General features: G+C 51.7%; 1 protein-coding gene across 1 annotated transcript in view; it reads left to right on the top strand.

Annotated features, from left to right (window-relative positions):
* Nucleotides 1-571: 571 nt before the first annotated feature.
* ABCF2 (ATP binding cassette subfamily F member 2) overlaps nt 572-12657 on the top strand; it is a 15575-nt gene continuing 3489 nt past the window's right edge. Inside the window, exons 1-11 of the mRNA XM_077761121.1 lie at nt 572-655; nt 1233-1430; nt 7118-7330; nt 7828-8010; nt 8098-8269; nt 9391-9486; nt 10269-10371; nt 11559-11654; nt 11826-11945; nt 12030-12119; nt 12499-12609. Coding sequence (XP_077617247.1) covers nt 1274-1430; nt 7118-7330; nt 7828-8010; nt 8098-8269; nt 9391-9486; nt 10269-10371; nt 11559-11654; nt 11826-11945; nt 12030-12119; nt 12499-12609 — 1341 coding nt within the window. The 5' untranslated portion in view covers nt 572-655; nt 1233-1273. The remainder of the gene's footprint in view (nt 656-1232; nt 1431-7117; nt 7331-7827; nt 8011-8097; nt 8270-9390; nt 9487-10268; nt 10372-11558; nt 11655-11825; nt 11946-12029; nt 12120-12498; nt 12610-12657) is intronic.

Below are 12657 nucleotides of genomic sequence, written 5' to 3'. Positions count from 1 at the left end.
ACACCGGACCAGCCTCTAAAATCTCAGTTCCATAAAACGAGGACGCCTTTCTTTCAAGGACTTCTGTTCTTCGCATCATCTTCGTAGTGACGCGCCGCTTTCTCGGCCCCTCTTCCCAGCCTTCACCCTTCCTCCTTCTCCCTCCGTCTCCCTCCTCTTCTCTCCCCATTGTTTCGACCCACTCCCGCCCGACGCCTGCTGGGAAGCGTAGTCACCCGCCCGCTCCGCTGTTCAAGCCGGCTGTGCGGCCCTAAGAACTCAGTGTCTCTATATAACGCGACAGATTTTTCGAAAGGTGGGGTAGAGCCTGGAAGGCCCCGCCCCCTACCCGAGGAGCAGTCTGGGAATTGCAGTTTCCGGGGCCCGAGGCGGGCCGGCTGGCTGCGGGTTCTTGGACACGGAGTCTCCCGCTCCGCCCCCCAGCCTCGCGCAGCCTGATGACATCACGAGGGCCGGCGAGGCCCCTGCCATAGGCGGTAGTCCTCGAGGAGGGGTCTCTGCCCTGGCCGCCGCGACGGGAGAACAACACTTCCCAGGAGTCTGCGCGGCGGCGCGCCGACAGCCGCGCGATGCCGTGATTGGCTGGTGAGCCGGCCGCACGCGGAGGAGCCCAAGGAGCAGCTCTGTTGCGACAGAGGCCGAGCGGCGAGGCCCAGTGAGTTGGGGGCTGGGGCGCCGGNGAAAGGGCCGAGGGAGAGGGGCTGCCGGGCGGGGGCTGGGGGAGGTTCAGGGGATGGTGAGTGAGGAGACCCCGAGGGGACTCACGAGGGGAAGCCGAGTGCGTCCCGGGAAGAAGCCGGGCCCGACGGCCAGGCGGTGCGGCGGGGGGAGCAGCGGAGAGGAGGACCGAGGCGGCCGGGAGGAGGAAACCCGGCAAAGCGAGGCGGCCGGCCGGAGCGCGGAGCGCCAAGTTGTGGGGAAACCGGAGACGGGGACCTCTGCCGAGGGGGGCAGAACCTGGTCCTTAACTGGAGGCCGTGAAGGGCGGAGCGTTTTCAGAGCGAGGCGGCCCGTGGGGATTGGCGGACAGAGCCCGAGGGACGAGAGATGTTAAGATTAGAAGAGCGGCCGAGGACCAGAATCGGCTTGAGACCCTGACACAGTGTGGAGCGCCTAGGCAGGGGCGGAGCTGGGTGTCCGCCGCTTGCTAGGAACGTTCCTGAGCGGGATGGGGCAGGGCCCAGGCAGCCTCTCACAAGTCGAGACTTTTGGGGTGTTTGCCTTTCCTGCAGGCTCCTTAAGAACAGTGCCGTGCCCCCTGTGGTTCATCACCATGCCCTCTGACCTGGCCAAGAAGAAGGCAGCCAAAAAGAAGGAGGCTGCCAAGGCACGACAGCGGCCCAGGAAGGGACATGAAGAAAACGGAGACGCTGCCACAGAACCACAGGTGGCAGAGGAGAAGCATGAGGCCAATGGCCGGGAGGCCACAGGTGAATTGAGGGAGAGGTGGGCTCCCGGGATGGTCGCCGCAGCGGCCGGACCCCAAGCCGCAGCAAGAGGCCCCACGCCGAGGGCACTGGACAGTGTCTCCGGTGCCACAGAACTTTTCACAGGAAACGGACCCAGTAGGGCTGAAGCTGGTGCCGCCTTGACATTGATCAGGGAAATGGAAGGCGAGGTTCCCCGCACCTGGTGGCAAACAGATCTGTGGGTGCTGTGATGCCTTGCTGCTCTGTTTCCTTGCCCTTCTCTCAGTTTCCTACATTTCTACGCTCGGCATTCAGCGGGCCAGGTTTTTTTGCCACGTTATACCTCTGTCTTTCCAGGAGTAGTGACCAAGACAGAAGCGTAGGAATTGTTTTATGGATTCCTCCTAGGGAAGAGATGCTTTTCTGTTATTTCTATTTTGGGAAGGACTTATTGAGCGCTTCTCAAGTGCTAGACCCCCTGCTCAGAACCGATGCACTATGAACGGTCTGCTCTCTAACTTACAGCCTAGCTAAGGAAACATGGCCATGTGTGATTCAGAATTTTCCAGGCCCTTGACAATCTGTTCCCAGCCCCCTTTTCTGTCCCTCTGGACATTCCCCGAACAGACCTGTTCCATCCGGACTGTTACTGTACCTTGACTCGTTGCATTTTTGTCCCTTTACACCAAGGTTCTAATGCCACGGTTTTTGTGCTAGCTACATTTGATGTTTTTCTTGGGGCCTCGCTCAGGATAGCAAAACCTTTCCGCTCTCAAACCTGACCCTTAAAGTAGTACCATCCGCTCTACCCCTGTGCTGTGTTAATAGCGTTACTTTTTATGTTGTAGCTTGTGTTTCTGTATCAAATTGTTTGACCTTTCAGTGCAGGGACCCGTGCCTCGGGTAATAGGACCAGCCTTGCAGACAGAGATACTAAGTAAACGTTTGGAGAGGAGAGCAGAGTTACTAATACAAGTCGAGACAGATAGGAATTCGGAAAAGGGGAAGTTAAAAGTGATGGAGAGAGTTGAGTGGTAGGGCTTGTCTCCAAAACAAGAATTATGGGAGAAAGCTGGTTCAGTAAGGTCAGGCCATGGGGAAATTTTATTCCTGGCTGGAATTGTGGAGGACTGCCAAATTGAGAATAATGGGAATGAGTTGTGAGAATAAGCAGGCTGAGTTGTGAACTCTAAAATAGAGAGGCGTGGTCCTGTCTAGGCCCTCGGGAGCCATGGTTAGGCAGTATGTGTCTTCAGCTCTATAGGTGTGTTAGCAGCTCTTCCTGGCTGAATTGGAAAGGTAGCAAAGTGAATCCTTCTTGAGACTACTGACCACTGTTCCCATTACAAATATCTTGATTACCTTTGCTCCTAGGAACATAGGATTTTTCAGGGAACCCAGCTGTGGAATCCCCATCTCAGTGATAGGAGATCTTTGGTTTTTACCTTGCTTCCTCAGGAAACTACTGCTTTGAACTGTGACCTTTGTTTTCTTTCCAATCCTCTCAAAACTTTTTTTTTCAATTTTTTATTAGCATGAACAGAGGAGAGAGTCAAAGGAAGGGAGATACAGAGAGAATCTTAAGTAGGTTCCATGTTCAGTGCAGAGCTCAATGTAGGGCTCGATCCCACAACCCTGGGATCGTGACCTGAGCCAAAATCAAGGGTAAGATGCTTAACCAACTGAGCCACCCAGGTGCCCCTCAAAACATTTCTCATTGCCAGGGACCTGTGTCATTTCTGCTTCCTCTCCCAAGACTGGGTCCTTTCTCCTGAGTTTGACATTACTTGATGCTACAGGTTACCATTCTCCAACCTTTACTGATTGTCATTGCCAGACAGTCTTCCTTAGGTAGTAAGGTATGGAAAGATCAAGATGCATATCAAAGAAAGTGACTTGTGACAGATTAACCATCTTTAGAATGTGAGACTCTTCAAGACAGGCGCTGGAGTTCAGCTGGTCCTCTTGTTTGGGGAGTGAGTGGAGGGAGCCCTCTTGTGAAGTCTGCAGTGTTCTCTCTGATGAAGTTTTGTTGTTGTTTTTTTAATGTTTTATTTATTTCTGAGAGAGAGAGAGAGAGAGACAGCGTGAGCAGGAGAGGATCAGAGAGAGAGGGAGACACAGAATCTGAAGCCGGCTCCAAGCTCTGAGCTGTCAGCACAGAGCCCAACGCAGGGCTCAAACCCATGAACTGTGAGATCATGACCTGAGCCGAAGTGGGACGCTTAACCGACTGAGCCACCCAGGCGCCCCTCTGATGAAGTCTATTTCAAAATCGCTTTTCCGTTTATTCAGTGCTGTTCATTTGTCTTTAAGTGACAGGTGTTTTCTAGGATGCTCGAGGTCTATTTAAGTCTCTTTCTTTTGAAGCTTGGGAGATGACTTAGGTCATAGATGCTGTAAACTGGAAGTGATCAAGAGAAAATGGTATATTAGCTTTCCTTTCATTTTGCTCTTCCTCTTGTTTGAGCAGATGGAGATCTAGACCGGAGAGGGCAGACTTCTTCTGTAACGATCCACATAGTAAATATTTGTAGCTTTGTGAACAGCATTTCTGTTGCAGCTGTTCGGCTCTGCTGTTGTAGCCCAAGCAGCCTTAGACACTACACACTCATACAAACTTTGTAAACACATGCACTTGGCCAAATCTGGCCAGCCTGTTTTAAGCCTTCCCCCACTCCAGCTAAGAATGGTTTTCTACATTTTTTTTTTTTAGTTTTCTGATTTTGTTTTAATATAATTTATTGTCAAATTGGTTTTCTACATTTTTTAAGTGGTTACATTTCAAATATCTTGATTTGGCCACTTGGCTCATAAACCCTGAGATATTTAGCATCTGGCCCTTCAAGAAAAAGTCAACCAACTCCTGATCTAGATCATCAACTTCCTACTCCATCTTCTCAGCATCTGGACTAGGGACTGGCAAGAAGCGGAGTTGTGGGAAGCCTGGTAACTCAACCATGTAGAACAGAGACTGATTCATTCAACTCACAACAAAAACTCTGATCTCCGTTCAAAAAGTATTCACGGAGCACTTATTTATAACCTGCCGCGCCTGGAGCTGCAGGTGCCTGCCCTGAGCGTGGACTCCTTGAAGGTAGAGCAGGTTCAGCAGCAGGGCGGGGAACAGCCCCCGCTCCAATAGTGCCCTCACAGGATGGCTTATTCAGAGTGACATGTGACTGACCACCACACCCCCTCGCCCTTGGAGTTGCTCTCCCCCAGGAGAGAGCTGTCTTCACCCCTCTACCCTGTCTGTATTTCCCGAGGACAAGCACACACTCTTCTCGTTTCAAGGATTCTGTAAAGTCACTAAGGGAACGTAGGGAAGGGTAACAAACACTAAAAGATCAGCAAATTCTCATTGTCGCAGAACCTGATGTGGAGTTTCTGACTACTTCCTTTAAAGGTGAATAAATTGCCTCACTCTCTTTTGGAAGAAGCTTACCAGGACTCCTTCCACCCCCATTTCTGTCTCACGTTCGGTAATACTTTATGGACACTTCCTTTAGGGCAGGGTAGTACAGTGACATAGTTAAGATCATTTGGTTCACATTCTGGCCCTGTCCTAACTAGCCTTTTTGACCTTAGGTGTGTTATTTGGCTTTTTCATTTGTAAAACAGGGATTGTAAGTGTCTGTCTCCTACGTGTTGTAAAGAGTCAGTTAGGTGGAGAACAATGGTGCAGCAGAGTCTCAGGCACAGAGTCAACTCAACATTTTTAGGCCGTTAATAGTGATAGGTCTTCCCAAGCTTAAGACCTAGTCATGCCTGAAAAACCACAAAGGCACAACAACTCGTGGTCAGTTTGCATCCCTTAAACCCTCCAGATTTGGAAATGTCTGGTTTTCCCAGCCATGGCTCTGCCTGTGTTGATCTCTGTGCATTTTCTCACACTGGTCCCTTCTGTGCTGCTTAGAAGTATTATCTGTGGGCACCTGGGTGGCTCAGTTGGTTAAGCATCAGACTCTTGATTTCGGCTCAGGTCATGATCTCACGGTTCATAAGTTCGAACCCTGCGTCGGGCTCTGCACGGACAGCGTGGAGCCTGCTTGGGATTCTCTCTTTCTCTCTGCCCCTCCCTGCTCGCACGTGCGTGTGCATGCACGCACGGACTCTCTCAAATAGAAAACTTGGAAGAAGTATATCTGGAATATGGAATTCCACTAGATCATGGACTAAGAGAATGGCACTTCTGTAGTATCTGCTTGCTTTTAGATTTTAGAACTAATTCTTTAACACATATTTATGGAGGAAAATTGAGAGTTCTAGCCACTCCCTCCTGCATTTATGTCATTTAAGAATAAGAGAAGTGGGGGCGCCTGGGTGGCTTAGTCGGTTAAGCGTCCGACTTTCGCTTAGGTCATGATCTCGCGGTTTGTGGGTTCGAGCCCCGCGTCGGGCTCTGTGCTGACTGCCAGCTCAGAGCCTGGAGCCTGCTTCAGTCTGTGTCTCCCTCTCTCTCTGACCCTCCCCTGCTCACGCTGTCTCTCTCTCTCTCTCCTAGAAATAAATAAAACATTAAAAAAAAAAAAAAAAAAAATAAGAGAAGTGGGCGCCTGAGTAGCTCAGTCGGTTGAGCAGCTGACTTCGGCTCAGGTCATGATCCCACGTTTGTGAGTTCAGGCCCCACCTCAGGCTCTCTGCCGTCAGTATGGAGCCCACTTCAGATCCTCCATCTTCCCCTCTCTGCCCTCCCCCACTCGTGCTTTTTCTCTTTCTCTTTCTCTCAAAAATAAACACTCAAAAAAGAACAAGAGAGGTTAGAATGAAAAGAATAAGTTGTGATTCTATTTAGCCTTTTGCTGATTATTGGTTATTTACCTGTGTATGTATATTTCCATTTCTTACAAGAGCTCATAGTCTGTTTTGTTCTTGGCCAGCCTTGGCATGATGTTTTTGTCTTTTGTGTTGTGAGTTAATTGGTCAGCGTGCTTATGGGAAGAAAATGTTGAAATGACATGATCTTGGGAAATCTGAAAAGGTGCCAGAAAATATTTTCTAACATTTTCTATTTTTTTGTATGTTCTGTTTAGACCTGGCTTAAACGCTTCGGCAATAGGTACCTACACAGAAATAGAGTCTATTTTGCCATTGGTCTTAGAAAGTTAAAAACAAACAGGTTGTGAGGTAAAAAGGCGTCCACGAGGGAAGGGTGTTAGGGCACATCTGTACACTCTTTTTTTAAAGAATTTTTTTTTTTTAATGTTTTATTTATTTCTAGGAGAGAGAGAGAGAGAGACAGCGTGAGCAGGGGAGGGTCAGAGAGAGAGGGAGTCACAGACTGAAACAGGCTCCAGGCTCTGAGCTGGCAGTCAGCACAGAGCCTGACGCGGGGCTCGAACCCATGAACCGCGAGATCATGACCTAAGCGAAAGTCGGACGCTTAACCGACAGCCACCCAGGTGCCCCAAGGGCACATCTGTACACTCTTTGAAGATTGTGAAGCATGAGTCAGCTCCACGTGGTCTTGAACCCAGGTCCCGCGGGGCATGCCATTTTCAGCCTTCGGGTCTTCGTCTGACAACATTTGGTAATCTGAGTAAGGGGCAAAAGCTACAAATGCCCAAACAGGGACTTGACCCCTGGACCCTCGGTTTAAAAGTCTGATTCTCTACTGACTGAACTGTCTGAATATTCTAGGCTGTGACTTAGTGCGAGAACAGGGTCTGCCTTACCCTCTTCCCCCACTTCTCTTCTGTCTCCAGAAGTAGATTTGCTGACCAAGGAGCTGGAGGACTTTGAGATGAAGAAAGCTGCTGCTCGTGCCGTCACCGGCGTCCTCGCCTCTCACCCCAACAGCACCGACGCCCACATTATCAACCTCTCCCTCACCTTTCATGGTCAAGAGCTGCTCAGTGACACCAAACTGGAATTAAACTCGGGGCGTCGTTACGGCCTCATTGGCTTAAATGGAATTGGTGAGGCCCTTGGAAGGCGAGGTGGGAGGTGTCTCTCCTTGGCCCGTCTGTCACTCAGCAAGTATTTACTTAGCAGCAGCTATATGCAAAGCAAGGAGTTTACAGTATGGGTGGGAGACCACATATGTCCAGGGAAAAGGAGCTAGCAGTACAGAGCAGTATGTGGTAAGTAACACGCGAGCAGTCCCAGACAGTAGGTGCTGGAGAAGCGGGCGTGGGGGCCGGGGGCAGGAGTGGTGGTGTGTGCGGCCGCTGTAGGTGAACCGACTTCACACAGGAGGGGTGGGACAGGATTGGAGGAAAGTTGGAGAGGCAGCCCAAGAAAGCGGGCGGGTGGGGGGTGACCCATGGTAGGATTTGAACAAATGAGAGGGAGGAAGGAAGGTGCTCCACACAACGGGGACGTGGTTTGGCCGGAGCGGAGGCGCCGGCGCGGGGGAGTGGCAGGCAGAACCGTGCTCAGTGTCGTCTTCCCACCCTCTGCTCGCCCTTCTCAGGGAAGTCCATGCTGCTCTCTGCTATCGGGAAACGGGAGGTGCCCATCCCTGAGCACATCGACATCTACCATCTGACTCGGGAAATGCCCCCCAGTGACAAGACGCCCTTGCAGTGCGTGATGGAAGTCGACACGGAGCGGGCCATGCTGGAGAGGGAGGCGGAGCGGCTGGCTCACGAGGACGGTAGGGCTCCAGACCTAGGGGGCGGCGGCGGGCAGGCCTCCTCCCGGGAAGGGCCCGGGGGCCTCACGAGCCTTCCTCGGCCCACAGCGGAGTGCGAGAAGCTCATGGAGCTCTACGAGCGACTGGAGGAGCTGGACGCGGACAAGGCAGAGATGAGGGCTTCGCGGATCTTGCACGGACTGGGTTTCACGCCTGCCATGCAGCGCAAGAAGCTGAAGGACTTCAGTGGGGGCTGGAGAATGAGGGTTGCCCTTGCCAGGTGAGCTCCGGCCTCCTCCTCGACCCTCTGTAGTTCCCCGTTTCCCTTAGGGTTGGATGCTCACTCCAGTGGACTGTTGAGAACACAGGTCAGCAGTCAGTATGTGCCGGACGAGGCACGACATCGGCAGTCGTAGTTGGAGTGGGGGGTGGTAGGCGTGGGCGAAGGAGCGAGCTTCCTGATGGAGGTGATCGTTGCTGGGTTTCTGGCTCGGTGCTTAGGAATCCCAGGATCCGCCCTAGGAAAAGAGCAGAGGAGGTCCATTTCTTCTCTTTTCCTGACTCCCGTCCTATCCTTTTTCGTAGTTCAGCCCTTCTAATTGTCGCTAGGTCAAGATAAAGTACTAGACAGTAAGATGTCTGTCCTTGTCCCCCCGTGAGCTGGACCCTGTGAGTTGGTGTAGACCATCATCCCCTCAGCAGTCCCCCCAGAAGGTCCCCACTGCTCTCTGCCGAGCGAATTGGTGGTGAGCAAGGCTGTGCGTGTGCCTTAGGGCCCGAGAGCAGTGGCTCCACGCGCCAGCAAGGACCAGCCGCCTCGGTTCACCGGGGGAGCTGGCGCGGTGCAGGCGTCCTCACCTCTGCTCCGCATCTCTGGAGTTGGAATCCTGGAACGTGGTGCCGGGAAGTTTTACTTCTAAAAATTAGCCCTGCAAGGTGGTGACTGCACGCGTGGGGACCCGTGCTGTCTCCTTGCTTCTCCGGTCTTGAGATTCCATCTAAGAAAAGACCATTTTTTGGCCTCCTTGTAAAGTCTGGCAACCCCATGAGATCGGTTTAACTTGAAGACTTCTCTGCTTTAGAGGTTTTTCTTCTCTGTCCTTTTGTGTCCTGACGGTCGCCAACCTCAGCGTAAAAGACTTGCAGACCCGTAAGGACTTTTACAGCCTCATTTTCACACTGCACCATCCCTCTGCTTCTCAGCCCTCTTTTCTGCCCTTTCACCTCAGCTCTTCAACTCTGGTTTCTCTCCTCGTTCTCCCCTTTCCTCTCAGGTATAGAATCTAGAATTGATCTCAGGACCCAAGCCAGGCCTGACTGGGGTTGCAGGTAGCAAGCAGGTCTCCTCTTGTGCAGCGCGCATTAGACTGAAGGGGCTCTGTCTCCTCTCCTGTCCTTCAGAGCCCTCTTCATTCGGCCCTTCATGCTGCTCCTGGACGAGCCCACCAACCACCTGGACCTTGATGCCTGTGTGTGGCTGGAAGAAGAATTAAAGACGTAAGGGGGCAGGGCTGAGGGCTGGGAATGGGCAGGCCCTGAGGGGGGAGTTGAGCAGAGTCTAAAGGAAATGGGTGCCCGGAAACAGTAGCGATCTGACGTGAGGCCAGGTGAAGGCCAGATGGAAAGGTAGTGAGCACCTTTAGGGCGGGTCGTTTGGTTTGATTCTTTTTTTTAGCCTGAAATGTGTGACGTTTTTTAGTTTTCTATTCTTCCCATTTAAAACGGTCCTTTATTGAGGACTGTATTTTATATGCATCATGTAAAGAAGGGACTCCCGCTTAAGATCATGATGCAGCAGCAAAGGAGACACAGGCGATACAGCAGTGGTGTAAAGAGCTGAATGACCTGGAATATTTGTGCCAACTCTGAGGGAAGGCTTTTAGCGGTCTCTGCAGTGACTGGCTACCTTCTTTCCAAAAGAAGGAGTAGAGTGATTTTTATTACGCCTGTTCCAGTTCTTCCCGCCCACAGTATTGAATACATTTATGGATATGTTTATGCACATATGCTTACTTTTACTATCACTGTGAAACTACCATCTCCACCCCATTCTGCTGAAAATTTGAACGGAAGATGGGGGAAACTCAAACTGAAAGGGATCAAAGTGTTGTTCAGGTAGATTGTGCCCTGGCGGCCTAAGTGGTCGCTGAGAGCCGGGAATTGGCTGTTAAATCTAAAAGGTGCTCAGGATGGGAACAGATGAAGGCTTTCTGGGCCTCTCGGCTCCCCTGACTGTCACAGCTTGGAGTGCCTCCCTGACTGCTGTTCTGGCTTTGCAGTTTTAAGCGCATCCTGGTCCTCGTCTCCCATTCCCAGGACTTTCTGAACGGTGTCTGCACCAACATCATCCACATGCACAATAAGAAACTGAAGTATTACACGGTGAGTAGGCCCTGGCGTCTGCACTGCAACTCAGTGCTTAACAGTTCCGTGAAGGTCTCCTTTAAAAAAAACAAAACAGAGGTAGCAGCCCTTTTCTACCTGTTGCTATAAAAAGACGTGGACAAGGAGTCCTGCCATTTACTCTGTTTTCGTCTCAAAGTAGTCGCCCTCGGGTTGTAGGCCACTGATTGGCAGCCTGTGTGCATGATGTGTGTGCCTTATGGTAAAGAGGTCGACTTGTCATGGTGCCCAGGCAGGCCGCGCCGATCCCTGCCTTCTTGAATGACTGCTCAGTTCTGCTTCGTGACAGCACATTTCCATGAAGACTGGGAGTCCGGATCTCAACAGCCCACTTTTCTGCATTGCCTTTTCATCTTCTATATTTCAAAGAAAGAGAGAGGAAAAAAAAAAACAGAAGTCCTTTTCATTCGTAGTTATACTCACTGTGGGAGTATTAATAATTTCTTATACAGTCTTCCAGAGATTTTATGTGTACTCGCAAGGATTTGTAGAAAGTTTTGTGTATACACATCACGGCTATAATGTTAACAATCATTCTCTTCCGTGGGTTGCTTTTACATTTTAATATAATCTTGCACTGTTTTCCATATGAATGTGTGTAGATCAACCTCATGCTTTTCAGTAACTGGATAATATTTCATTGTGTAGCAGTCCACTAATTTATTTGTCAGGCCCTTTTTGATGTATATTTAGGTTGAGTCCAGTGTTTTGCAGATAGAAACCATGGCAGTCCAATTGTGCAGCGTTTGCTAGGTCCTAAATCTGATGGGTCTGCTGTCTTCCTTCCTGGAAGCAGTTTCTGTAGCCTGCGAGGGGCTTCGGCCTCTAAGGGTGGGGAGTAGGAAGAGGTGCTCTTGGAAGGCTCGGAGCCTCACCATGTCCGTATGATGGTTGTGATCCAAGCTGCTGCTGCTGTGGGTGCCTTTACGGCTAACGTGACGACCTGGTCTGGAGCCCTGTCCCAGCTGAGCTCAGAGAGAGAGGCACACAAGTTGAAAGACTTCGGATTGTAGGTTAGGGTATACTTTGTCAACGTACTTCCTCTCTCTCTACTGCGCAGTCGTCTAGCCAGGGCCAAGTCCGAAGCCATCTGGCATCCCCCTAAACCCTGGGCAGCTGGGACCGAGGCTGAAGCCGCCTGCCTTACATGGCCCATTTCTCCGCAGGGTAATTACGATCAGTATGTGAAGACACGGCTGGAGCTGGAAGAGAACCAGATGAAGAGGTTTCACTGGGAGCAAGATCAGATCGCACACATGAAGGTAAGGCCGTGTGCATAAGCTCGCGCTCTCCAGGAGAGTTGGGTGAAGGGGTCTGGGGCGTTCAGGGGCACTGGGTGTCCGGAAGAATTTGTCATCAGTGTTTACCCCACACCTAAGATGAGTGGGTTGATACCCACCTGAACTCCAAGCCCCCTTCCCGGTCTCTTTCAGAACTACATCGCTAGGTTTGGTCACGGCAGCGCCAAGCTGGCCCGGCAGGCCCAGAGCAAGGAGAAGACGCTACAGAAGATGATGGCATCAGGACTGACAGAAAGGGTCGTGAGCGACAAGGTGGGGGTCCGAGTGGGTGGGGTGAGTGGCCTAAGGTGAGGTGGACAAGACAGGGCTGTACTTGAAAATGTCCTCTCTTCCTAGACGCTGTCGTTTTATTTCCCACCATGTGGCAAGATTCCTCCACCCGTCATCATGGTGCAGAACGTGAGCTTCAAGTATACAAAAGATGGGGTGAGTACTCTCGTGCGGTTGGGAGGCTGGGGTGCAGTTTACAAGATAAGCATCAACTGGTTGGGAGCATCTCCTGTTCTTTGTGAACACAGCTGCTAACCCACGTGGGGCACGGGATTTCTCCGGCGCAGCAGCTTAGGGGCCTCGTCCAGGGACTCGGGTGGCCCCTCTTCAAGTACTTGGGAGGAAGAGCTCTCAGCTGAGGTGGCGGGTGGAGGCGGCGGGTTGGGGTTGCTCTGAGCGTTGCCTCCCTCCACCATGCCCCCGCCTCCTCCGGTGGTGATGGGACATGGCGGGGATGGTCTACCAGCCAGATTGATCGATTGGTAACCTAGCCTCACACTCGTCTCTCTCTCTGTCTCCCTCCCACCCACCTCAGCCTTGCATCTACAACAATCTAGAATTTGGTATTGATCTCGATACACGAGTGGCTCTTGTGGGGCCCAATGGAGCAGGGAAATCAACTCTTCTGAAGCTGCTGACTGGAGAGGTGCGGGGCGGGGCCGGGCCGGGGCGGGGGGCTGGCAGGGGCAGTGAC

The sequence above is a fragment of the Crocuta crocuta genome, unplaced genomic scaffold (genome assembly GCF_008692635.1).
Source record: "Crocuta crocuta isolate KB4526 unplaced genomic scaffold, BGI_CrCroc_1.0 scaffold408, whole genome shotgun sequence".
Classification (NCBI taxonomy): Eukaryota; Metazoa; Chordata; class Mammalia; order Carnivora; family Hyaenidae; genus Crocuta; species Crocuta crocuta.
This window is presented reverse-complemented; position numbering and strand designations above follow the sequence as displayed.